General features: G+C 36.3%; 1 protein-coding gene across 22 annotated transcripts in view; it reads right to left on the reverse strand.

Moving 5' to 3' along the window:
* The window catches only part of Greb1l (GREB1 like retinoic acid receptor coactivator), a 233,555-nt gene that overhangs the window by 112,609 nt on the left and 94,875 nt on the right, over nucleotides 1-26,071 (reverse strand). For 14 of the 22 annotated variants that reach the window (XR_015442405.1, XR_015442404.1, XM_021265171.2 and 11 more), the window contains 3 exons: nucleotides 11,335-11,443; nucleotides 995-1,154; nucleotides 185-382 (listed from right to left, as the gene is read on the reverse strand). Coding sequence is in view for 20 of the 22 variants with exons in the window: in XM_021265171.2 (XP_021120830.1) it covers nucleotides 185-382; nucleotides 995-1,151 (355 nt within the window). In the remaining 2 variants the exon portion in view is untranslated. Of the gene's footprint in view, nucleotides 1-184; nucleotides 383-994; nucleotides 1,155-10,342; nucleotides 10,448-11,334; nucleotides 11,444-13,644; nucleotides 13,926-26,071 lie in introns of all 22 variants that reach the window. The other 8 variants (XM_021265172.2, XM_087189742.1, XM_087189718.1 and 5 more) reach the window with 4 other exon arrangements.

Here is a 26,071-nt window from a genome sequence, read left to right on the forward strand (position 1 = left end):
AACACTTCTTTCTTGTGGAAACCTGCTGTGAAGTCATAGAATATGAGGGGAGTCAGGACATAATCACACCTCATTCCTTTCCATAATTACTGGTTTCTACCCTTGAACACCAAATAGAATGATTGGAAACAGACCAGAAACTTTAGAGGGAAAATAGCAAAAAGAAAATCAAACCAAAACCTACCATCTGTAGTGCAAGATCCTTCTGGGGCAGGCTTTTGTGAATAGGGGATGGGTGGGCTGTTGGAATCGGACATTTCTTCTTCATCATCATCTTCTTCCATTTCATTAACTGTTAGATTGTTAGAAAAATCCAAGCTGCCATTTTGTGTGTAGCGGTGTACCAAATCTTTATCCAGATCCTCCACCTTGGGTTTGACATCTGAGTAGATACCGAATTTAATAAAAAGATGCTTATGGAAAAATCATCAGTAGAAAAATTCATAGTTCTGAAAGATATTTGAGGTAAAGGAGACTAGCATTTTCTAACACTTAGCCAATTTATTTCAGTGCTCCCAGGATTTGGAATCCCCAGTTTTTGTTTGTTTTTGTTTTGGTGGTACTGGGTATTGAACCCATGGGGGCTCTACCACTGAGCTCTACCCCTACGTCTTTTTATTTTTTAATTAATTATTTTATTATTATTATTATTTTGGTACAAGGGATCAAACTCAGGACCTCACGCTTGCCAGGCAGGCACTGTGCCACTGAACTACATCCCCAGCCCGCCCTTTTTATTTTTTGAGACACTGTCTCACCAAGTTGCCCAAGATGTTCTTTTTTGTTTTTTGGTACTGGGGATTGAACTCGGGTCCTTGTACCTGAACAGCAGGCAGCGAAACCACTGGGCTAAATCCCAGCCCCCAAGATGTTCTTGAACTTGTGGCCCTCCTGCCTCAGCCTTCCAAGTAACTGAGATTATAGGCATGTACTGCCAGGCCTAGACCCACTCCTTTAAAAACAGTCTAGAAGTGTGTGTGAATGAGAAACTTACCTGCAGATGAAAAAGGATGCTGGTCAGGGTCCAAGTAGAGTTGGGAAAAAATTGGCCGTGGTACCACACTACTACATCTGAGAGAGGCTTCTATGGAGTTGTGGAGAGCTTCCTCAAATCGAGCAGATTTCAGTTGCCCAGCATATGAATTCCCCATGGTCTACATACACCCATCCCAAAAGAAAAAAGGAGAAAGAAAAGTGATCTAATTAGAGGTTATATATCTGCAAAGTACATGTAGACTAATATAAACTATATCCATATCTTACTAAGATGTGAACTATATGGAGTATATTTTTGTTAAGACAACTAGTGCAAGTTATCTGTTATTATATTGCTTATGCTTTTGGTCTTTACAGTCCAAATCCACTTCACAACCCCCCTTTACACGATCTTGTTTCTAAGCATTCAACAGTAATAAATGTTTTAGGTTAAGGCTCTTCATTAGATATATCAAGATTGACCTGTCAGCCCTGAACCTAAGCTGATCAACAATAGGACGACACCTCCTCTTTACAGTAGGGCCCACCAGAGCCCACACCAATCTGTCTGCAGTTTCAGAGTAAATATCTAATTACCACTCTATTACTGTGAGGGATACTGTCCTCTGGAAAAAACAAATGAAAGTTTTATAATATATTTACAAAATGTTACATATTTCTGAAAGCAAGATTTGAGGCTTTTAACTCAAAGAACTCTTTTACGCAATACTACCATTTATTTGGAAGACACCGTTGTTTCTTTTGCCTCATCTGACGTGTATTTTTATTTGGGACCCTTCAGGAAAGTACACAGTAAGAAGTTTTTGAAGCTTTGACCTATGCCATCACTAATATTTGTGTAGTACTTGCTACTTACAAAGATTTCCATGTAAAACAATAACAATGATAATAATTTATTGGGTATTAACGATTGGCTAGACCAATGATTCCCAAATGGCCTGGTGGGTATGGAATCAAAACTGCTTTCAAACCATTACTATGATATTATTTGCCTTTTTTTCTTCTCTTTCTCACATGGCTATGGAAAGAATTTTCCAGAATCTGCATGATGTGTGGCACTGCGACAGATTGAATGCAGAAGCAGAGAGCTTACGCTTAGCACTAACTTTTCTTTGGAAAAAGTCATTTTTCATAAAATATGCTATTTATGTTAGCATTAAATGGGTTTTTAATCATTATTTTTAAAAATTAATGAATATTTATAAAAATCCTTTAATTTCTAATATACATAACACACATAAACTCAAGCTTCATGAGTTTGGTCCTCAGAATATATGTACATATTTTTTGTGGCACTTAATGATTGAACCCAAGGCCTTTGTACAGAGCTACAGCCCCAGCCGCACCCTCTTTTAAAGTTCTTTTTTTTTGAGATAGGGTCTTGCTAAGTTGCCCAGACTGAGCTCAAACTGTGACCCTCCTGCCTCAGCCTCCAAGGGTGCTGGGATTACAGGGATGCACCATCATGCCCAACTGGTCTGCAATCATTTTTGAGTGTACAAAGAATTCAATATTTCTCCAAGAAATGACAAATCCTGTGTTCTCACTGTGTAGACTCAACTTAGTAAATTTTATTCAAATACAAATAATTCTGAGCGTATCTGAGCACAGCTATTCGGTTTCATCTGGAGCCAGCTCAGAGTGCCTGTGCCCTGGAGGGTCCCCCAGGATGCTAAGAAGGATCCTAGGGCTGACTTGGAGCTTATCTGCAAGGGGGCCCAGGATCAGCCAACGCAGAGCGGAGAAGGGTGCCCATGGCACGTGCACAGCCCCTCTCAGGCCTCCCACCCCTCCACAGACTCTGGTGCCCCTGAGTTGACTGAGCTAGCAAAGAAGGCTTCATACAGATTCCTGGTGACCATGAGTAGTTTATAGTGACTTTTAGCAAAGAGGCTGGGTTTGTCAAAGCTTTAGTGAGAGTCCTACGGTTTGGAGGAAAAGCCAGGATCCTTTTGTGGCAACCTGTCTCATACTAGGTAATAAAACACTAAATGGTGTAGATGCTATCAATATAAAACTTTCTTTTCTTATAAAAAGTATATACCTGGGCCGGGGATTTAGCTCAGTGGTTTCGCCACCTGCTACGCAAGCACAAAGACCGGAGTTCGATCCCCAGTACCAAAAAAAAAAAAAAAAAGTATATACCTGAAATATACAATATCTGATCAGAAGTTGGATATATATGGATATATGGATATATATGTTACCTAATTAAAATTTGTAAGTGGGAGAAAATCTAGTCTATTAAATGAAAATTTCCTGAAAAACCGAGTTTTTGACTAAGCCCTTGAGACTTTCCACTAATCCAGCTATAAACATTTCAATTTTCTAAAGTTCAAAAGCAATTTATTTTTCAACAGCACCACACACAATCAAAACAGAGTAGGTGTTGGAAGAGAAATACGCTGTGCCACTAGTTTATGCTCTAAGTCAAAATCCAACAACCATTTCACCTTTCTTGTTTGCTAAGAGGAGAAAACTTTCAGGAACTAATACCAAGCCCACCAAGGGCTCTCTTATCTGTGAACAATAGAATAACTTCAAAGGTAGATCTTTAGCCTTTGTCCAGAGCACCCGAGTGCCTGGAAATCCTGCCTCTTCTTAATCTATCTTCCTTTTATCACTAAAAAACTTGAAAACCTGCATTCTCCAAGAGAACTTTTCAGTTTAATAAAGAAGTGCCCAATTATACATGAAGAATCACATCGTCTCAATCCCTTATCCTTACAGGTAGGAGTAATATGACAGTTACACAGGCACGGGGCAAATAAATATTGCTCTGAATAAAAGTGTGGAATCAACATAAAAATGAACCAGAGAAGATTTCACAAAAATGAAATCATAGAAGATATACCTAATCCTACAGGTGCACTAGTGATACCCAGATGAAGACAACGGAAGTATCCATTCCCCCTTCAGACTTGGTAGAGTAAAAGGAAGTAGCTATCTTTATTCCAAATGAAACATAATTGGGCATTTAAAAACTGATAATGTAAAGGGTTGGGATGTAGCTCAGTGGTGCAGCGCCTGCCTGGCAAGCATGAGGCCCTGAGTTTAATTCCTGGTACCAAAAAACCCACAAAAACCAAAAAACTGATAATGTAAAAGATTATAAAACTGACCCCAGATTTCCTTAGTGCTGACTATGGAATTCTGCCTTTGACAGTCCAAAGCCCAAAGGAGGAGGGAGCTCAAAGGAAGCTTTTTAGTTTAATACATATACTCTAAGTATCATATGCCACTAGATTTAGGGTCACTGAAATTGTTGGCATTATCTATCTAGATTACCTTGAATCTCAAAAAACCCCAGTGCCTAAGATCATGTAAATCCTGACTCTGTGTGAATAAACGAATTCAGATAGAAGATAAACACTTTTTAGAATCAGTCTTTAAATCAAACGCAAAAAGAAAACAGTCTCGGGATTCCATTATACACTGACATTATCTCATTGACATCAAGTTTATGAGACTGAGTTGCATTGTTTTCCATATTTTCTTTGTTTAATGTAAAACTACAAGAGGGCAGAATATACTGAATGTTTTGTTATGGCATTAGGGACCCGTGAGATGTTAGCAAGACTCGCTTGTGATACGGAGGAAATGTTTACAAAAGGGATGGTAAACAAAATGGGCTCTTTCTGTACCACTAATTAACTGCTCACCGTACAGATGGGATCAACCACAAACCACTATGACACTGTAGTTGGGGGCCTTTCTGCTCTTGCTTTTTCCTTTTTTCCACCAGAGGAAAGATTGAAGAAAGGGGATGGGAGCGAACAGGAAGCTTTGATCTCCAGTGGCCACAGGAACGGAATTGGAAAAGTGAAGAAAAGACTAGCTTTGGAAATATGTGCCCACGAATGCTGCCATGGCCTTTCAACTCTCCTTTTGTCTTGGAAATGGAAAGAAGAAGGAATGAACTAGCGGTGGTGGCAAAGCTGTGAACCTACAGCTGGCACGGCCATGTCTGTTATCATTGAAAGCTCTAAAAGGTTCACCAACACTGAACTAAGAGATCATGGCAAAAGACATAGGTGTCCACAGGAAGGGCTCCCAAGGGCCAAAAATTAGAGGAGAGAGAGAGAGAAAAAAAAGGATACATGCAATTGATTGAAGGACATTCAAAATTTAAAAACTCATAAATTACTTTTGCAATGTAAGGAGAAAAAGAATGAGTTCCTCTTAGAATAAAACAAAAATGAGCCACCTAATGTGGGCTAGGGATTTAGCTCAGTGGTTTCGCCGCCTGCTGTGCAGGCGGCAAGGACCAGAGCTCAATCCCCAGTACCAAAAAAAAAAAAAAAAAAAAGAACCCTAATGGAAAAGTCATGCATGCAATAAGTAAAACTATAAGATAAAAGCTTGATGGGGAACTTAATAATGGAAAGATCAGACTGTTAGCTCTTGAACCCACTGATCAAGTTTAGCGCTACTACAAGTGAGGCTGTGAGACACTGCGGCCTCTCTCTCCAGGCAGTATGAAGAGCACACATCCAGCTAGGATGTATTCCTGCCGAAAGGTACAAAGTCCAGTCAAGCCTCTAGCACAAGTTCCAGTTATAGGATTAAGGAACAAATTAAGTGAAACCACAAGAAAACAAGCGGATTCAGAATAAGGAACAGATTTACAGGGCAACTGATCTGGTTTCTCCAACAACCCATGGTCACTATGTTCCTAAAGGGTAGGACTAAGATTCACATTTAAACTCAAAAGACTTTTTCCTGCTAAAACATGCTATTCAATAGTGTGGGGGGGGGGGATGAGGATGAGTACAGGTGGTACATTCTTGTAGTTTTTTTGTTTTGAGATTAATATATTTTAAGGCACAATTTATTGACTGTGCTGGGAATAATACAAAAAAGACAACTTGATACAATTTCCTAGTTTTGTTACTTTTGTCTTTACAGATGTTGACATTCACTTCCTACACTAACACTCACTCATGCACCTAGTGGGTAAGCATAGCAGCTCTCGAGCTAGGTGACCTTCAATTAATTCAAATCCCATCCCCTGGTCCCTGTATGGTACTGGGCAAGTTACTTAATCTATCATCGGTAAAAGGACGATAAGACTACCAATCTCAAAGGTTTTTGTGAGAATATGAGACTATATCTTTAAAATTTTTAGAACTGTGTTTAGCACAGAATAAGTATACAGAAAACGCTTGTAGTAATAGTAGTTGGGTTTTTGTTTTCCTGTTTTAACATTGTGCGACATTGATACACCTTTCCTTTGAACATATTGGGCATGACGACAGATTTGGGGAGATTTTTCTGGCAATAAATGACCATTCATGTAAAATTTCCAAAGCTGCTATTTGACAATATATGTGATTTGTTTATTAAGAAATTTTACAATCATATACACAAATCACGGGATGACTTTTGCCACCGAGAGCAGTGGTTTCCAGTGGGATTTTTTGAGAAGATGGAAATGTTCTGTGTCTGCATGACCCAGGGTGTGATAGCCCATAGCTACATGGGCTGCTGAGTACTTGAAAGGTGGTTACTGTGACTGCAGACTAAATCTTCAACTTTATTTCATTCTAATTAATTTAAATAGCCACCTGTGGCAGGTAGCTATTGTATTGCACAGTGCAACTCTACTGTATGTACAGTGATGGGGAGATAGGAAGTCTGGATGTGTCCTTCATGATATGACCTTCAGCTTCTGACCACTTAACCTCTCAAGCTCAGTTCATCGGTGAGATAAGCTTATAGACTAGATTCTTACTATTGGTTACAGCAATAAAATTCTTTGTGTAAGGAAATTCCCTGTTACTGCACTACTAGTTATATACTCTTTCTTCATTAAAAATATTCACTGACAAGGCCCTAGAGTGTAGCTCAGTGGTAGAGCATGTACAAGGCCCAGGGTTCAATCCCAGACACCTCCCCCAAACAATTACTGACAGGAGTGATAATGTGTAACTCTTACACAAATCAAACATACTTCTTGCCAATTCTCATTTATAATCCAAAATTAATAGCAAGCACATAATCACAGCTTTCTCTTTTAGTATTTCATTTACTTATTATTCATTCATTTATTTATTTTTGGTACCGGGGCTCAAACTTGGGACCTTGTGCTTGCAAGACAGGCAGCGGAACCACTGAGCTAAATCCCTGGCCCTACTGATTATTTATTAAATTTTTGATGCTGGGGATTGAACCCAGGGCCTCTCGGATGCTCTAACCCTGAGCTACCCCTCCCTGCCCAGCCCATTTATTCTTTCCAATTGATATCTGTTCATTCTTACTTACTTAAATTGAGCCTACTGTTTGTCTAACTCCCTCATTATAATGTGTGTGTGTGGGGGCAAATATTTTAATTACATTAAACAGGTCAGAAGAGATGTTCTCTCCTTTCCAAAAAAGTATAAATCTGGGCCAGGGATTTAGCTCAGTGGCACTGTGCCTGCTTTGCAAGCACAAGGTCCTGAGTTCAATCTCTACTACCGAAAAAAAAAAAAAAAGGTATAAATCTAACATTGCATTCAAAACACGTATTTTAGCTAATTTTAATTCATATTTTCCTTGCTGAAAATCTTTAGAAAATGCAAACATTAAAAGACAAAATTTTCAACCTCTTTCAGTAGTTCTATACATTTAAAAATTGAGATAAATCTATTTTGACAACTTCTAAAATTGAAAGTACTTTAGATACTGAAATAAAAACACAACCCTAGTAACTTAATTCTAAAATTTACCATTTTAGCAACACACTTACAGATATGAAATATGTCCTAAGTGATCATAGAAACAATTGCTGTAATGTGCCAACTAATTTTATGATAATTATTAAAACATAATTATAAGATGAAGTACAATGTTATTTTTCCTTTGTAAAAAAAAAAAATTACTCGTTACTACTAGAAATCTTTACTTTCTTTCCTGAAATGCCAGAAATTCTTTTGTAAAATAAACACATCTTGTCAAGGGTCTCTGGAACTGGTATAATTACCAGAGGCAATCCCTGTGTAAGATCAAAGAAGCAAAACAATAATAGGCAATGTGTGACCTCTACTGTGTCACCAGAGACCAATTTTTCAACAGGAGAAGAGTCAATAATCCAGAACAGAAAACATTAAATAAGGAGAAATGCTTCCCAAGTGTGGTTTACCACATCCATCAAGACTGCCACAGAGAGCTCGGTCTCTATGGTTTTAGAAAACAAACGTCTGGGGATCACAACAGTCATGACAATCTGCATAAAACACCAGAGGCAAAAACTAATTTCCCAAATGCAGAGCAGAACTTCAAAAGATACTGCACCACTGTGTTTCCAATTTCCATGGATACCTTAAGCCCTAGGATGGGAAAGGCACCAATGACTGGATATTTTGCACATGACACTCACCTAATTTCATTATTTAAAAATCTCCCTGTTTAATTTTCCTAAAACTGTTGGGAAAATGGGCTATGAACATTAAGCAAATAAACACATTAAAGACTTCTACAGTTTTCTTTTGTTTTTGGTAATGGTGGGCCACCAAATCTGGAAACAAGGTCCCCTTTGTAGCGCACTTGATGACTAAGAATTATAAAGGTCCAAAGAGGAGTAAAGAAATTCCCACCCATCATAATAATAACAGTAACATAGAAGCACATTTAAAGCTGACCTTTAAAAAGCATTGCAAGTTAGATTGTGCTTTATAATCAGCAAAGTTTGATCACTTTTCTTAAATATTATCACCAAACGGCTGTCTTCTTTCAAATCAGACGTGAGTTTGGTGCTTTACAACTGTGTCTGAATTACTTAGCCCTTGAAACACTACTCCAGTGTAATTCAGAGAGCACCGAGAGGGAGATGCAGCTGGAGAGGAAAAGTGCTGGGAAGTGGGAGCAATGTGTGGCTTCTGCTAACGGGGATTTCTCACGCTGGCCCCTTCATCTTTCCACTCTGTCATCTGCCTGTCCTGTCCTCTTCTCATCTTATTAACATTGCTAATTGTATTTGTCAGTTTTGCCACAATTTCAATGGTACTTAAACAGCTGTGGGTTTTCTCTTGGCAATTATCAGTCACCACACTTAGGTTTCTAAATTAGTTGTTGAAAGGGGCTTTAACCTTGAGAAAATAGCACACTGTTCAGCCTCTCCTTTATGTATATATTCTTCTGACAGGAGTAATTATTTTTAAAAGATTGAAAAAAAAATCACACAGATAAATGAATAAATTTGTAACTAATATTAATTTATAAATTGGTATGAAAAAGTTTAACAAAGCCTATTATATGTCCCTCACCATTTTACTTTTTTCTTACTTTACATATTGTCATATGTGCTTTCTGTATAATATGCACATGTATACAATGTATAAATTAGAATATGGAAACACCACTAAATTCCTGTAGCAGACCCTTTCCACTCTCAGGAGACGAACACCCTTCAGAAGTACCCACGGTCCTGGATGCGGTCTCTTGGGATTGTGGGCTGTGGCAAGCAGAGCTTCCATGCCATGCAGATAGTTTTCCTGTCTCCATCTCTTTCCATCCCTGCACTAGGCAAGCACTCTACTGCTGAGCTACACTCTTTAGCCCTATATTGCTTTTCTTATTCTCACATCTTGACTCTGACATTGATTTTCTTCTTACTGCTACAAAATGTATGAGGAACACATTCAGGGGAAACACAAGACCTGAGATTAGCCATCAACTACTACTGCCTTCTATTAACTATTAACAACTAAATTTGAAGATCTGGGAGCCAGGACTGGGGTGTAGCTCAGTGACACAGCTTTCACCTAGCATGTGTGCGGCTCTGTGTCCAGTCCTCGCGCGCGCGCGCGCACACACACACACACACACACACATACACACACACAAAACCTTTCAGAAAACTTACATTTCATAAACTATTGATTCCCTAAGTTAAAATAAATTGAAAACATAGCTTTTTAGAGTTAACAAGATATAATAATCTCCCGTGCATAAGGTCAAAAGCGTGAGGAATAATTTTTAAACTAATATAGACTCACTCCTTCCCTCTCCTTCCCCACCCCCATCTCATTCTCTGCTCCAAGGAAAGAAAACAAGATCTTTCAACAGTGCAAAATTCTTCCCCACGACAGAAACATTAAAATGATAAACATTTTGGAAAGCAAAGTACACTTCAAACCCTAACTGTTCTTTCAGGCCTATATTGACTCTTCAAGTCCTTGCCAACATTTGGTAAGGATTATCCTTCCATTAGACAAAAGCGAGCATTCCTTAGATAAATCAGGAGTTTTTGCCATGAGACTCATAAAACCTTTTCACAACACAGATTTTCAAGAGAATCCTTTAAGGTTTTAGAGGCTGCTCCTTTTACTAAGTAACAAAATACACCCCATGGTGTCTCACTGACCTCACTCAGCTGTCCTTTGACCTCTTCAATTGTTGGAGCCTAACTCCAGGGCCCACAGAATTTGCCTCCCATATCAAAAAGGCTAATGTTGCTTCCTCCTAGCACCTGGTGAAACAAAATGCAACAGTTCTCTCTCTTTCTTCTGCCTCCTCCTCTCCTCCTCTTGACTATTTTCCAGATGTTCCAGGCCCAAATGTTAAGCCAATACTGAGATTCAGTATCTGCGTGGTCACCATGAAGGAACAAACAGGGACCAAGCTGAAGTGGCAATGACCCTCTTGTTCTTTTGGGCCTCAAAAGGGATACAACAGGTCATAAAAGAGGAAAAGATCTTTGGCCTCCCTTGGAAATGCCAGGCTATTTAAGCACATTGTAACCTCCAAAAGGAAAGCAACAGTTGTGGGTTATGTCCCTTCTGATAGACAAGGGTTATCTAAAACACTAACCCTAAACTCTCAATTCCAAGCAAGGCTTTGTTTTTCTTTGACACAGGAGAAAAAGCAGTATGATTTTTTTCCATTTCTAAATTAAAAGCCTTCTAAAATAGTAGAAAAACCTTTTATAAATTCATTATAACATACCTCTCAGGATAGTGTAATGAGACCCATTTTAAATACAGATGTTTGGATTTTTTGCAGAAGCCAATAATCTAGACCTCTCTGTTAGACATTTTGAAAGATAAAATCACAATGGACAAAGGGGAATTAAGAAAGCTCTGCATTCTTATTTCCTTTATTTAGGTATACAGGAAATACAGAGCTTGTTGTAAGGGGAAAAAACTCTACTGCTGAGTAAATTTCGTTGGGAAGTGGAGAACATGGGGAGAGGACAGGCAAGCAGGGAGAAAAACAGTTCCTAGAAATATCTGCTTAATCAGTTTAAGGACCAAACATAGTAGCTTTATTCAGATTCTAAAAATAACTTCCCGAAACAAATTTGATCTTGAAGAAAAAATGGGGTTGGGGGGGAGAACATATATAATTATACAATACCTTGGTTTATTTATTAACATTTTTGAATCATGTTCATGATTAAATTGGGCAGTCAACACTTCAGGGAGCCTGCTGCCTAGATTATAACTTGGTTAAGGCTTTTTTGCACCTGTAAAAACATAAAAAAATAAAAATATATACATAAAAACATGAGCTACTTTTCAAATGCATTATATGCTATATTACAATAAACATCCAAAATTCTACAAAAATCAGAATTAGAAATTACTGATCAAAGCTTTGTACAACTCCATATACACCATAACTGGCAAATGCGCAAATATTCTTCCTTCCTAAATATTCCCCAAATAATCACTAGTTATATATGCTGAAAAATAATTTCTGTTGTTTTCAAGGTTTCCCTCACTAAATTTACATTTGCAAATTGTTGAATGCAATCAAATGCAATCGTCGAATTAGTATATCTAGTCTATATTTTTTGGCAGGTGTTACCATACTGGTAACAGCCCACAGAATATTTTTGTTTTTAGTAATGAAATTAGTGTTAAGGTAATTTTCTTATTCTATGGACCTTGAGAGGTTTATAATCCCTGATATCTGACCATAATTAATCTACTCAAAGAACCATCAAAAATCTGCCATTTAGCCAAGACTGAAATTATTTTTATACTTTTTGAAATTAATGCTTTATTTCCAAGGAAAAGCCTCCAATAAGAAAAAGAGCTACTGTTTCCTATCGCTTGAAGAGTATATTCCTAGAAAATAGCGAATTAATTATAATTACATGTAGTTGGTTGAAAATTATAGTGTGCCTATGATTTTCTCCACTTAAGTACATTATGGTTAATACAGACCATTGCATGGAAAAAGTCAGAAATATAAAGAATAAAGTGAAATAAAACCTATTTGTCACTGATTTTTATACATAATTTAGTTCTAGTCTTTTGTAACTGTGTCTAAAAAAGAAAACAAAAGAAGGTGTTTCTAAAAATGTAATAATTTCAGTGTGAATATTTTTAGCAGTAAAAAACTTAAAGCAATATTAATTTATATTTTCTAAAAATTAATTTTTATTTTATTTTATTTTTATGCCAACTTGAGAGAAAAGAACCATTTTAGATTTTGGAACAAAAATATTTATCTTTATCTTACCTCTCTTACTGTTGAAGAATGTCTTCAGGCAAAAGAGTGATTTGAAATGCAGGACCTAGATTTTCAAACTCACATATTTCCCACCCACCCACACACAAACAGACATCTTTTCTGAGTCAGGAGCCTTGCTACTTACCATCCAAACCCAAGATTACCCCATATGATCAGCAAGGTCAAACTGCATTACTGACAATGAAAACTATATGACTTCACAAGGACCATAATGATTTTTTTAAAAAGCCAGTAATCCAATTCCAATTCTTTGGAGTCTAAAATTGCTAATTTTTGGCCACGTGCTGAACACTTCACCTGCTAGTAATGACATTTTTGTATTTTCTTCTAATTACACTCAAAGCTAAGACCTTTGGCCCTAGGCCACAGACCCCTATTCAGGGTGCACACATTCTCTTAAACGACCTGATCCTTTGTTGTCACTCTTACTCTTTCATCTATTATTTACACCCATAGAGAAGTAAGATACTCTACCATTTGTATAGCTTAAAGCTTCTAATCTTCTTAATTTCTTTACCTTTCAACCTACAGTCTTTTACATAGTCAAATGCCAAAAAGTTTGACAAAATTATTTTTTTCCTCAATTAGATTGCCTTCCTTTCCCTTTTCCTACTCTGCAGCCAACCTCCCTTCCTGTTCCTTGTCTTACACAGGAGAGACTTTGCATCAGCTAGGTTTACAAATTTTGACCTTCACTAAGAAAATGAATATAATACAATCTTAACTTGTTCTGAAAGATCAATAACAATTACATTTCTTTCTCTGATCAAAGAGCCCCAGGACATGAAGCTGGAGGTTACTTAAAAGAACTTAAAATCTGGCCCAGCCTCCTTTTAACCATGCACATAGAATTTCAGCATTCTCCTGCAAAAATGGCAAAAAGCACTCAGAAAACAGTAAGTTTAGTTATGTGGCCAAAATTTTTCAAACATCTTAACATCTACAATTGCTCTGTGGCTTACACAAAGAGAGGGAAGAAAAAGAAAAAAGAGAAAATAAAATAGAAAACTGAAGGCTCAATTTTGAGTTTAATCTTTACAACATTTAAAGACTACTGTACCAATTCTCCAAACAGCAAAATCCTCCTAGAAAACATTCTCTATCATTATTCTTCTCAGTACTCTCCCCAGACTTTGTAAAAATGTCCCAACATGTTCTGCAGACCCAGAGCACAGAATCATTTACCATGATCCGGATGTCTCCCTCAGACCACGAGAGCCACCACGAGGTTCTGATTCCCAAGATGTTGGTAAAATGACATCTGATCCATCTTTGCTCTCTCTTCCTCTATTGCTCAGCTTACTCTTGATTTCTAACAGTGTTTCCTTGTTGCCTGTCCCCTCTGCAGACCCTCAAGCCCCTTGTCTTTTCTTATTTTCACCATTTGCTTCAACCAGCAGTTCACTGGAGACCCATCCATCTTGCGATGCCTAAAGTGACAGATGCTCTCAGGGACGACCACACTGCTGAGTGAACAAAAGATAACATCACCTCCAGGAACTGCAGAGAAATACAACTGCAACCTTAAGACAGGGGCTGACTTGACAGACACTGGACCATAAACCTCTTCTAGTGAAAAAGAAAACAATCGCCACACACACACAAAATCTGACACAATCAAAGACAGAAAAGAGTGATTATTTGTGGATTGCCTTTTCACTCTGTAACACACTTTTCTCCCCAATGCTTTTATATGGGGCAATTAACTTGCCAAGAGGCAAAAGAAGTTCTTGGGAAAAGAAGACTTTCTCAAGTATCTTCTTTTATTCAACAATATTCAAAGTGAAATTCATTCACATGTATGTTTCAGGAAAGCCAAGGTTTCGATTCAGCATTCTTAAGCCTGAGCCTTGTTTGCATAAAGCAGTATCTGGCCTCAGAAATGCTGACTCAGTTCTACTGCTGTGAAAGGTACATGCATGCTTTGCAAATTGAAAATGCATTAGAAATTAAAAAGCAGCATGTGACACAATATCAACAATATGTGTAGCTCATTAAAAAAAAAAAAAAAGAGCTCAACATTCATTCATCAGCCAGCCTCCAACTTGGGCTAAAAAGACAGTTAACAAGAGGATTCTGGGAAGGACTGCAGATCTCCCCTAACAAAGGAAAGGTCACATGAGTATCTCCCAGCAGCAAACTAATGACAGGGGACTCTGTCTGATCCCATCTAGGGTTTGGGCTTTTGTTGTTGTGTGAAGCATCTCATTTAAAAATCATCATAAAGCCATAGGAAATAAATAGACTTCTAACATTTAGATCACATGAAGGGAAAATTCTGGAAAACATAAAAGCAAAACACTAACCTGGAGGTCAATTAAGAACATTGTGTGATCAATGTTAATTATGGAGACTAAGCCCATTTTTATAATGGACATCAAGCAACACAGAGGAATACCTCTGTTATAGCAAAATATATTATTGCTCTTAAAAGTGGCAAATGATGCAAACGTGTGTTACCTCTAGAGCCAAAATGTTCAAGAAAAATCCACCAACATTTCTAAGAAGAAATCTGAGTGTTTACAATAGTATTTGTTTAGTAAAAATATTTTAATTTTTCTTTGAAATTTGTACACAGAACCTTCAATTTATGTTACAATAATTTTTCCTTGGAATAACTAATGACTCCTCTTGATTCCATTTTCAAAAAATATATAAATTAAAAAAATATTTTGTCTGGGTTTGAATTATTTGGAGGGTAAAAAAATTTTCAACTTGATAAATCAACATAGCCTACATTTAAACATTTTTTTATGTCTCCCTTATTTCCTCAAACACTTCAGAGTGTATCTCTACAAATAAGATAGTACAATATTTCACAATTTCAGGATTTTCTGGGGTTTTCTCCTTTTTCTTTTTTTTTGGGGGGGGTACTAGGGATCAAACTCGGGTCCTTGCGCTTGCGCAGCAGGCGGTGAAACCACTGAGCTAAATCACCGGCCCCATCTGGGTTTTTTTCTTTAAGGATGGCAAAGCAGAATGGATACAAGATAATTAAATGAATATGTACATTGTATAACTCAATGGAAAAGGATTAAATAATTATAGAATGCTTATCATTTTGTAAAAGACTTGTTCTAATACGGACTTGATCTTTAACTAGAAGACTTTGCTTAACACACACTGGCCCAAAGTAATCTCCCCAAAACCACTGATCCAAAAGTAGCACCTCCTTCAGCCCTCTCAAACTGCGGCATTAATACAAAGACATGACCTTGAAATGACAGCTCCACTGCAGAAGGCTCAAGAAAAGATGCAATTAAATGATCTACTTTTAAACACAATAGAATCAATATCCATGCAGAAAAAAGTACACCCCTGTAGAAAGTTCTTAGTGCCTGACTGATCAAAAACAAAACAAAACTTTCCTTTTTAAGGGCCCCTTCCAGATCACAGTCAGTGCCAGAAATCCACACAGGAAAAAAATCCATCAAAATGAAACCCTAAAAGGGTTTACCCTTCACCATCCTATTTGCACTTCAAAACCCTGTTAGGCCTTCAGTTAAACCCCAGGGCTGAACCATTTCAATAATAAGAGAGGTGGCCAGAGGTGATTTATCTCCCATTTGGCTTCTGGACAGAGCTGTAATGTCTAGGAAGCTTCCCTTTCCTGACTCGTACCCTCCCTGAGTCTCCACCTTCGTTTGTACAGCCTTGGATCTGCAAAACCTTACACACAGCTCGGAGGCCCCTTCCAACCAGATGCAAGAACAGTTTGCAACTCAAGATTTGGGCATTTTCTTGGCAATGATTTTGCAAAATGGAATGCTGCTAAGTAATCAGAGCACTGCAAACACCAGGTTAAACTGCAGGCTCCCTTAAAAGCTGGGGAAGAAAAGAAACTTCTTAACCTCAGCTTCTCTCTTCTACATACATTAACTGTTCTCAGAACTTCTTAAACTTTTCCCGTTTTATACTCTGATAGCCTCTACCTTTGGAGCACATTGGCCAACTTTCTGCAGTGTGGCATTCATCTGAATTTAAATCCTTGTAGTGTAAAATATTTTTTAAAATACCAAAACCTAGAGATTTCACAGGTCACAGACTCTTGGATCAAAAAGACGTAAAAACAGATATTAGACCATTTGACTCAACTGATTTATTCTACCCTTGTTATCAAATATGTACCATTATTGTTGTCAAACAATTTTCCTCTACTAAAAGAAACATAATGTTAACAGTTATTTAAATTAGGTCCCCAAAGTCATCAAATGTGAAATCCAGTGGTTATTTCTTAAAAAATGGAAGATTTCTGGCATTAGGTATGAGTTGCCTGTTTCATAATTATGAATAAAAACTATATGCATTCTTTCCCGTTTACTTCTGTTTTATTTAAATGAGAGATCATTTTTCTAGTTCATTCTGATGATTCTATCTACATGCCATATTAATGAGTTGCACCAACTAATTCAATTTTACAAGCTGAAAATTTTGAATTTATTTCATTAACTTCATACTTTTAGAGATTCCAAAGGAAATGTAATTCATTTCATTCTTTTAAAAAATGTAAATTTGATTTTAAAATTTATTTTATTAGTATATATTTGCAGTATATAATAATTACATTCATTGTGAGGAGTTGGGAAATATATTTCATTTTAAACATACTATCAGTTAATGAAATCTTACAAATAAGAAAAATAATATATAGCTGATAGTCAAAAATATAAAATACAAATTTTTGTCAACTGACAGGAATTATTTATGTTTTTGAGTCATTTATCAATAAAAATTACATTTTTTCCGTTAAAAAAAGCCTTATGCCTTATGCCTATTTTTCATTTTCAGAGCCTCAAATACCATCATTTCAGAGCCTCAAATTTTAGAAAAACCATCAAAATAACTTTACTGTGAGATAAACAATTCTCAGATTTATATTTGAAATGACATAAAAGTTCAAACTGTATATACTAAACCAGGGAAAATAAGCAACTGAAATCTTAAGGGACATGGATTTTTATATCACTGAAGCAAACCTCGTCATTAATAATAATATTTAACAAAAACAAATTTCTTAACCTATCACAGGACATTAAAAAAAGAAAGCTTTCCTCAGAGAATCAACAAAAGTAACTGATCCACCAGAGAGGAAATATTCAATCTTCATTAAATATTTATTAATGCAATAGATTGTTAGGTGCCATTTAGACCTAAAAGAAGGAATAGTTCCTGTGTAGTAGGGCTCCTGTCTTGGGAGAACTGCAGATGGGGCCATTCCTCAAGTTGGAACTATACTTCAAACTGACAATACCAAAAACTAGCGATGTGCTATAAAATGTACATTACAACTTTGAAATCAGATACCAACGAAAGTGGTACTCCAGGGAGTATTAACTTTAGGAAGATTTAACTCGGTGACTCAGTACACAACTTGGTTTCCTATTAATGTAGCACAATAAAGTTTGTGTACACAAGATCTACAGTTCCCAACTCGGCCACTCTACCCAGTTGCCATCTTCCCCTGGACCTCCATTTTCTTACCCATAAAAGGAGGAGGGAATTGAAACTAATATATAGTATTTAGATTGAAAACAATATAATGGGCCCTGCAGAGGACATAATCTCATACATGGAAAACCCCAGGACTCCACCAAAACACTGTTTGAGCTAACAAATTCAGTAAGGCTGATGCAAAGGTCACAAATCCACCCTGCAAAAGTCAGTGGCTTTTTTGTTTGTTTTTTGAGCCAAGGTATGGCTTTGTGGTTCACGGTGGTCTTGAACTCACTATGTAGCCCAGGCTGGCCTCAAACTCACAATGATCCTCCTGCCTCAGCCTCCCAAGTGCTGGGATTACAGGCATGTGCCACCACACCCAGCTAAGTGGCATTTTTATACACTAACAATAAACAATCAAAAAAAATGAAGGAAATAATCCCATTTGCTATTACAACGAAATTAAATACTTAAGAACGAAGACAACCAACAAAGTGGAAGATCAGTACACTAAAAACTGTAAAACTCTGGTGAATACTGTTAATACAAGTAAGTGGAAAGACATTCTGTGTTCATGAAATGGAACAATTAATACTGTTAAAATGCCCACATTACTCAAGGTGATCTACAGATTCAATATAACCATTATCAAAATTCTAGTATGTTTCACAGAAAGAGAAAACCAATCTTAAAATTTGTATGGAGCCACAAAAGACCCTAAATAGCCAAATAAATCTTGAGAAAAAAACAAAATCTAATGTAATTGTGTTGTATACCTAAAATGTACCAATAAAAGAATTTACCAAAAAAAAAAAAAAAGAAAAAGAAAAAAACAAAATCTAGAGGCATTGCCCTACCTGACTTCAAAGTCCACTACAAAATTATAATCAAAACAAGCATGGTATTGACATAAAAACACTGATATGAAAAGAGAGAGGTCAGAAATAAATTCATGCTTCACCATCAACTGGTTCTCAACAAAGATGACAAGAACACACAATAGAGAAAGGACTGTCTCAAATAAATGGTGTTGAAAATACTGGATGTCCACATGCAAAAAGTGAAATTAGACCCTTATCTCACACCATATGTAAAAATCAACTCAAACTGGATTTGAACTTAAATGTAAGGCCTGGAATTGTAAAACTACTTAAAAGAAAAAAAAAGGAAGAAAAGCTCCATGGCATTTTTATGGGCAATAGTTTTTTGGGTTTTTTAAAATATGATTCTAGCTAGCGGTGTAGCACATGCCTATAATCTGAGCACACAGAAGGCTGAGGCAGGAGGATTGCTGTTAGTTCAAGGGCAGCCTAAACTACATAGCAAGACCCTGTCTCAAAAAACACAAAACAAAAACAAAACAAAACAAATATATATATGATTCCAAAAGCATAGGCAACAAAAGCAAAAAAATGCCAAATGGGATTACATGAAATTTACAAGCTTCTCCACAGCAAAGGAAACAATCAATAGAGTAGAGATGACCTACAGAATGGGAGAAAATACCTATAAACCATATATTCAATAAGGGGTTAAAATCCAAAATATAAGGAACTCAAACAACAGCAACAAAACAAATAACTTGATTTAAAAGCGGGCAAAGAACCTGAGTAGATATTTCCCAAAAAGAAACATATAAATGTTAGTAGGAATATGAAATGCTCAGTATCATAATCACCAGGAAAATGCAAATTAAAACCACAGGAGCTATCACCTCACACCTGTTACAATGGCATCTATCAAAAAGATGAATGATAACAAGTGTTGGAGAGGGTGTGAGAAAAGGGAAGCTTTCCACACTGTTGGTGGGGATGTAAATTAGTACAGTTAGTATGAAAAGAGTATGGAGAGTCCTTGAAATATTAAAATTAAAACTATCATATATGATCCAGCAATCCCAGTGTCTCTTCTTAGCCATACCTTTGGTCACTTTCTGCAATTTCAATTACCTGTGCTCAACCATGGTCAAAAAATACTAAGTGGAAATTTTCCCACATAAATAATTCATAATTTTTATACAACTTTTTAAATAGTACATTCTTTTTTTTTTTTTTTTTTGGTACCAGGGATCAAACTCAGGACCTTGTGCTTGCGGAACCACTGAGCTAAATCCCCGGCCCTAAATAGTATATTCTTATAGTTGTTCTATCTTATCAATAGGCATTGTTAAAATTCTTAGTGTTGTAATGTATAAATTTTATCACAGATACGTATGTATGGGAAAAACTATAGCATACACAAATGGTCCCTAAATTATGATGGGTTGACTTAACAATGGTATGAAAGCAATATACATGGAGGAAACTGTATTTGAAACTTTGATCTTTTTCAGGACAGCAATATACAATACAATACTTTCTTGTGATGCAGGGCAGAGGCAGGAAGCCATAGCATCTGGCAAGCAAGGCCATCAAAAGGGTAAATAATCAATATTGTACAATGCACTGTGTTGCTGACCTGCAATGCTTGGTGTATACTAAATGTATTTTCAATTTACAATATTTTCAACTTATTAGGGTTTATAACATATGATGTTATAAAGGGTTTCAACATCATATGTTGAGGAGAATCTATATAGAGTTCAGTACTATGTGCAGTTTTAGGCATCCATTGGGAGTCTTAGAATGTATCCCTGTGGATAAGGGAGGAGAAAATACATATATATATATATCTCCAAAGAAAATGAAATTAGTATCTTGAAGACATGTCTGCATACCTATGTCCACTGCAGCATCATTTCCAATAGCCAAGATATGGAATCACCCTAAATGTCCACCAGTGGATAAATAGGTAAAGAAAATGTGGTATATATGCACAGTGGAATGGAATGGAATACTATTCACCTTTAAAAAATAAGGAAATCTTGTCCTTGGGACAACATGAATGATCCTGAACCTGGAGGACACTAAATCAAGTGAAAGATAAACTCCACATCATCTCACTTACATGTGAAATCTAACAAAGTGATACTCAGAAGCAGAGTCTATGGTTGTTACCATGGACTGGGCTCAGGGGAGGGAGGATTGGGAGATGTCAGTCAAAGGATACAAAACTTTGGTCAGGAGAAACAAGTTCAAGATGTCTACTGTGTAATATGGTGATTACAGTTAATTACAATGTATTGTATATAGAATTAAAAAAAAAATTTTTTTTGCAGTGCTGGGGACTAAACTCAAGGTGTTGTGCATTCTAGAGAAATACTTTACCACTGAGCCTAAGCCCTTCAGATTTTAAGGGCCCTTCCCACACAGTAATTATAAATAAGGTAATAGATACACTAATTTTCTTGATTTAGCCATTCTACAACGCATGCATACTTCAAAACATTATGTTACACACCATATATATGTGATTTTTATATGTTAATTAAAATAAATTTTTTGAAAAAACACTATGGAGGCAGGGTAGGAATCCCATTTGCATACAACCAGAAAAATAATATCTAGGAAACATTTATTTTAAAAAAATATATTTTTTTGGTACCAGGGATCGAACTTGGGACCTTGCACTTGTGAGGCAGGCAGCAAAACCACTAAGCTAAATCTCCAGCCCTCTAGGAATCATCTAAATGACAAATATGTGGTAAAATTTGTTGAATTATCAAACTTCATTAGGTGGCTCAAGTAAAAATTCACACATAGAAATTTACTAGTCTTCTTAAAGAGAAGCTTACTCATTGTAAAAATGCATATTTCTCAAAAACGGATAAACACACAATTCTAATTAAAACATTAGTAGAATTTTTGTGAAAATTTACTTAAGAAAACATCCATAAGTTCATAAGGAAGATTATCAGAGAAAAAGTGGGGAAAAAATCTTCAGAAAAAGGGGAGTTGAATCAGAGCTTTCTTAGGCCATATTAGGAAGAATGAACTTTGGTCATTAAAATCCATTTCATTGAACCTAGTAACATTTTTCAGCTCTCACTGAGCACGCTCTTAAAGATTTCTGAAAACTCCTTCCTTTCTGCTGGATTTCATATCACTATTCTTTCCAGCTTTTCTCCATCTACATTACTGCATCTCAACTTCCTTTGCACACACATAGTGTACGCCAGCTCCATGAGGTCTGATCTGAAGAACCATGACAGTCCCTTGTGATCTGCACCTCCTGTGTAAACTCCTCACAATTAATCAGGGCTGACTTGTTTCATCAATGAAATATTGAACAAGAGATGGCATTTGACTTCTGAGGTCATAGAAGATCCTGCAGCTTCTGCCTTAATCGCCTGGATGGCTTGCTCTGAAGGAAGGACATGCTCTGAAGGAAGGACTTTCAAGCAGCTCTGAGGGAGGCCCTCATGGGTAGCCCTTGAGGCCTCTTTCCAAGAGCCAACAGCAACTTAACCCCATTCATCACCTTGACTCCTCTAGTACCTTTCAATCTCCTCTGTGCATTACAGTCCAAATAAAATTATGTCAGCCCTTTGCTAAAAACCTTCAAAACTGTACATTGCTTTCAGGATAAGAATCAATCTTAGTGCCCCTGCTTACTCTCCAGCCTAATCTTGCTGTTCTCTTGCTAAACACCTTGCTCTGGCAACACTGATCACCCTTTCAGCACTTACATTCCCTCTGACTGCATTACAGGCCCTGCACCTTTTACTTTTGCCTTCTTCACTTAAGACCTTAACTCCAGGGCCGGGGATTTAGCTCAGTGGTTTTGCTGCCTGCTGCACAAGTTCAAGGACCCGAGTTCGATCCCCAGTACCAAAAAAAAAAAAAAAGATCTTAACTCCAACAGGACTCCTAAGGCTACAAGCTCTCACAGAAACTTGTTCATCTCTTTCCCAGCAAACAGCTAACTCACTCCTGACTTACACATTAATCTGTATGAATAATAACATCTGTCATCCCTAGAGAGCCTAAGCTCTGGAAAGCAGAAACTGTGCTTTTCTGGTTTTGTCTGTTACTGATATCACAGAACCTCCTGTGTTATTCTCCAACACAGTAGGCACTCAGAAATATTTTTTGAATAATTTAATACACTATGTAGGGCTGGCTAAAACATGGAAAACTCATTGATTACACTCTCAAAATACTTTATTAAAATTGAGGCATTATAAAATAAGGTCACATTTTTAATTTAATGATCATGAAATAATGACCAACAGTAAGAAACACATATTAGACACTAAAAATAAGTTCCAGAGAGAATAAGATTGAATGTAAAAGTTTATACATAAATACATTTATGCATCCATCTATATTAGCCATTTAAAATTAAGAAATAGAATCATTTATTATACTGGTTTTTATCACACATATTATCAATATTTGTTATAGTAACACAAGTGAGAGTTTAGTTTTCTAGGCCTAGAAATCACAAAAGACTGATAGAACTGACTAATGAAAATATAGAATATTTATATTCTAAATGCCTAAAACAAATAAAATGAAAAAACGATCAGCTAAGAAAGATGTTTCTACTGGAAAGAGTATTTACTATGCATATAATAAAGTAAAACATTAGTACCTCCAACCCTGAGAACAACCCAATATTCCAACAATAGGGAAGTGGTTCAGCATATATAATAATAGTAATAATCACTACCACTTATTAAACATCTACCATGTACCCTGAATATACTGTCTCATTTAACAATCAAAAGTTCACCCATAGGGCTGGGAATTTAGTTCAGTGGCACCGTGTCTGCCTCTCAGGTGCAAGGTCCTGAGTTCGATCCCTGGTACCAAAAAAAAAAAGTTCACCCATAAGTGGAATACTATAAGAAGTATATTTTGACATATAAATATATTTATTATTATTTCATGTATTTATAATGTATGAATGGAAATGTTTTTAAAGCAGTATTTCCTTACACTTTAAGGAAAAATATATAAATAACCTAATAAGGTAAAAAGATACAACTCTAAACTGTGTGATACCAATCACATTATAGTGGGTGAAATGATGATAGGATTTTTTTTCATTTATGCATATTTTATTTCCCTAATTTACTGTTTGACTGTAGTCCTGGGGATTGAATCCAGGGCCTTCATACTGAGCTACATCCCCAGTCCTTTTTTTAGTTGTGGAGACAGGGTCTTACAAGGTTGCTAAAGCTGTGCAGGCCAGACTCAAACTTGCCACCCCTGCCTCAGTCTGTCAGTGTGCTGGGGTTACAGGTTTGTACCACCACACCCAGCTGAAGTTGTTTCTTTAAAAATTTAAGCACATTGCAAACTTAACTCCTGTATCCTTTATTATTGTTGTCATTACTATCCTTATTGACTTTGCATATTTAATATTGCAAAACACTGACTTTCTCATTTGATATACCTTTTCTCATCGATCATTCATTCACTCATTCTTTTTTTGTTTTTTTTGAGACAGAGTCTTGCTATGTAGTTCAGTCTTGTCTTGAACTCACAATGTAGCCCAGGCTGGCCTTGAACTCCCAGCAATCCTTCTGCCTCAGCCTTCTGTGTGCCAGGATTACGCCTAAAACGCCTCCAAGCTCGGCATCTCATCAGTAATTTATTAGCTAAATGTACAGTGACAAATACAATTTCTGAATGTTCACATAGTAAAAACTATATGTAAACACTACAATTTGCTTTTAATTTCCTTTTACTATTTCAAGCCAGTGAATTTGTTATATGTATGTACAAATTACTTGTTTATTTGAAGCTTTGCAGAAACTTTCCACAATTATATAGGCAGTGGTCTGAAACGGACAACCCCTAGGACGAAACACAAATTACACAACTGAATGTTTGAAAACTTATTAATGATCTTTCTCCCTTTTTTTGGTACCAGGGATCAAACTCAGGACCTTGCGCTTGCAAGGCAGGCTGGTGCTACTGAGCTAAATCCCTGGCTATTAATGATCTTTCTGTGCTTTTAAAAATATATTGTCTGTCACACATACCCAAATATACTATCAATTTTTATCCATTTGATTTTGCTGCATTTCTGCACAAATTAGCCTGCATCCAGCTCTGTGCCTTTATTAAAGTGGCCCATCTCAGTCCTTCAACTTTGCAGCTGTTCTTAATTCTCTTACTTCGCTCACCTTTAGCCTTTCCCTTGTAAGCCCTTGTCATCTACCATGGTTGTGGGGCAAAGATCTGGCACATAAAAAACAAGATATCATTAAATTATTTTAAAGGTAAAATCTGATTATATTGAATTATTGTGGAAAGTGTATCTTTGTAAGTGTTTAAACAAGAACATTTTTATTTTAAGGATTTTTAAAAAGTTCTTCCTTTTAACTCTTTGAATAGACAATATATTTACCTGCTTAAACATCTGGAAGTGTAGGATTCTGAGTGCTCCCAACACAAAGAAATAACAGATTTCTAGGGTGCTAGATAGCCAGTTATCTAGAGCTAATCATTACACATTGGATTCATGTATTAAAACATCACATGGTACTTGGTAAACATGTATAATTATGTTGTCAGCTAAAAATGAAAATATATTTAAAATATGATGAATTAGGTTAAAAAGTAATTCTAAAAATAAAAATCTAGAAGTGGAAAAGATAGTAAAGTGTCCTTTCAAATCTTTGTCAAACAGTCTCTCATAGGATATGACTTTTGTTAATTTTTAAAATAGATATCCCTTATATTTTAAAAATGTGTGTATAAACAAGGGCAAAATGAACACACACAATTTTGCACCTTACTTTAAATTGAAAAGTACTTGGAAAAATTGAGGGGATAGCTCAGTGGAAGAGCCCTTGTCTGGAAAGGCCCTGGGTTTGGTTACTAGCACTTAAAAAAAAATATTTTGAGATCTTTCTATATAAGAAAATAAAGCTCTTCATCATCCTGCTGTGGATTCAGAGTATTTCCTGGCATGTATATACCATAATTATTTTGAAGTAGTCCCTTAATGATGGATACTTGGTTTCCAATCTTTGTTATTACTAAAGAGAGTATAATAACCATCTTTGTACTAATACAAATTAATTTTGGATTTGTCAGATAAATTCTTTTGAAGTGAAAGTTACATGGTTTAAATTTTATTAAATATTAAAAAAACTGCCTTTGTAAGGGTTGAACCAATTTATGGTCCCATTGGTAATTTATATATGCCCAAACTTTCATTAATGTGGAATATTATCTACTTTGGGATCCTGGCCAATCTGAAAAATAAGAAAATGATTTCTCATTTTCTTTTATGAATGAGATTGAATACATTCCAAGTGTTTAAAAGCCCTTGAATT

This window comes from Heterocephalus glaber, unplaced genomic scaffold (assembly GCF_053883595.1).
Source record: "Heterocephalus glaber isolate CG9 unplaced genomic scaffold, H.glaber_assembly_v1.0 deba00000331, whole genome shotgun sequence".
NCBI classification, from domain to species: Eukaryota; Metazoa; Chordata; class Mammalia; order Rodentia; family Bathyergidae; genus Heterocephalus; species Heterocephalus glaber.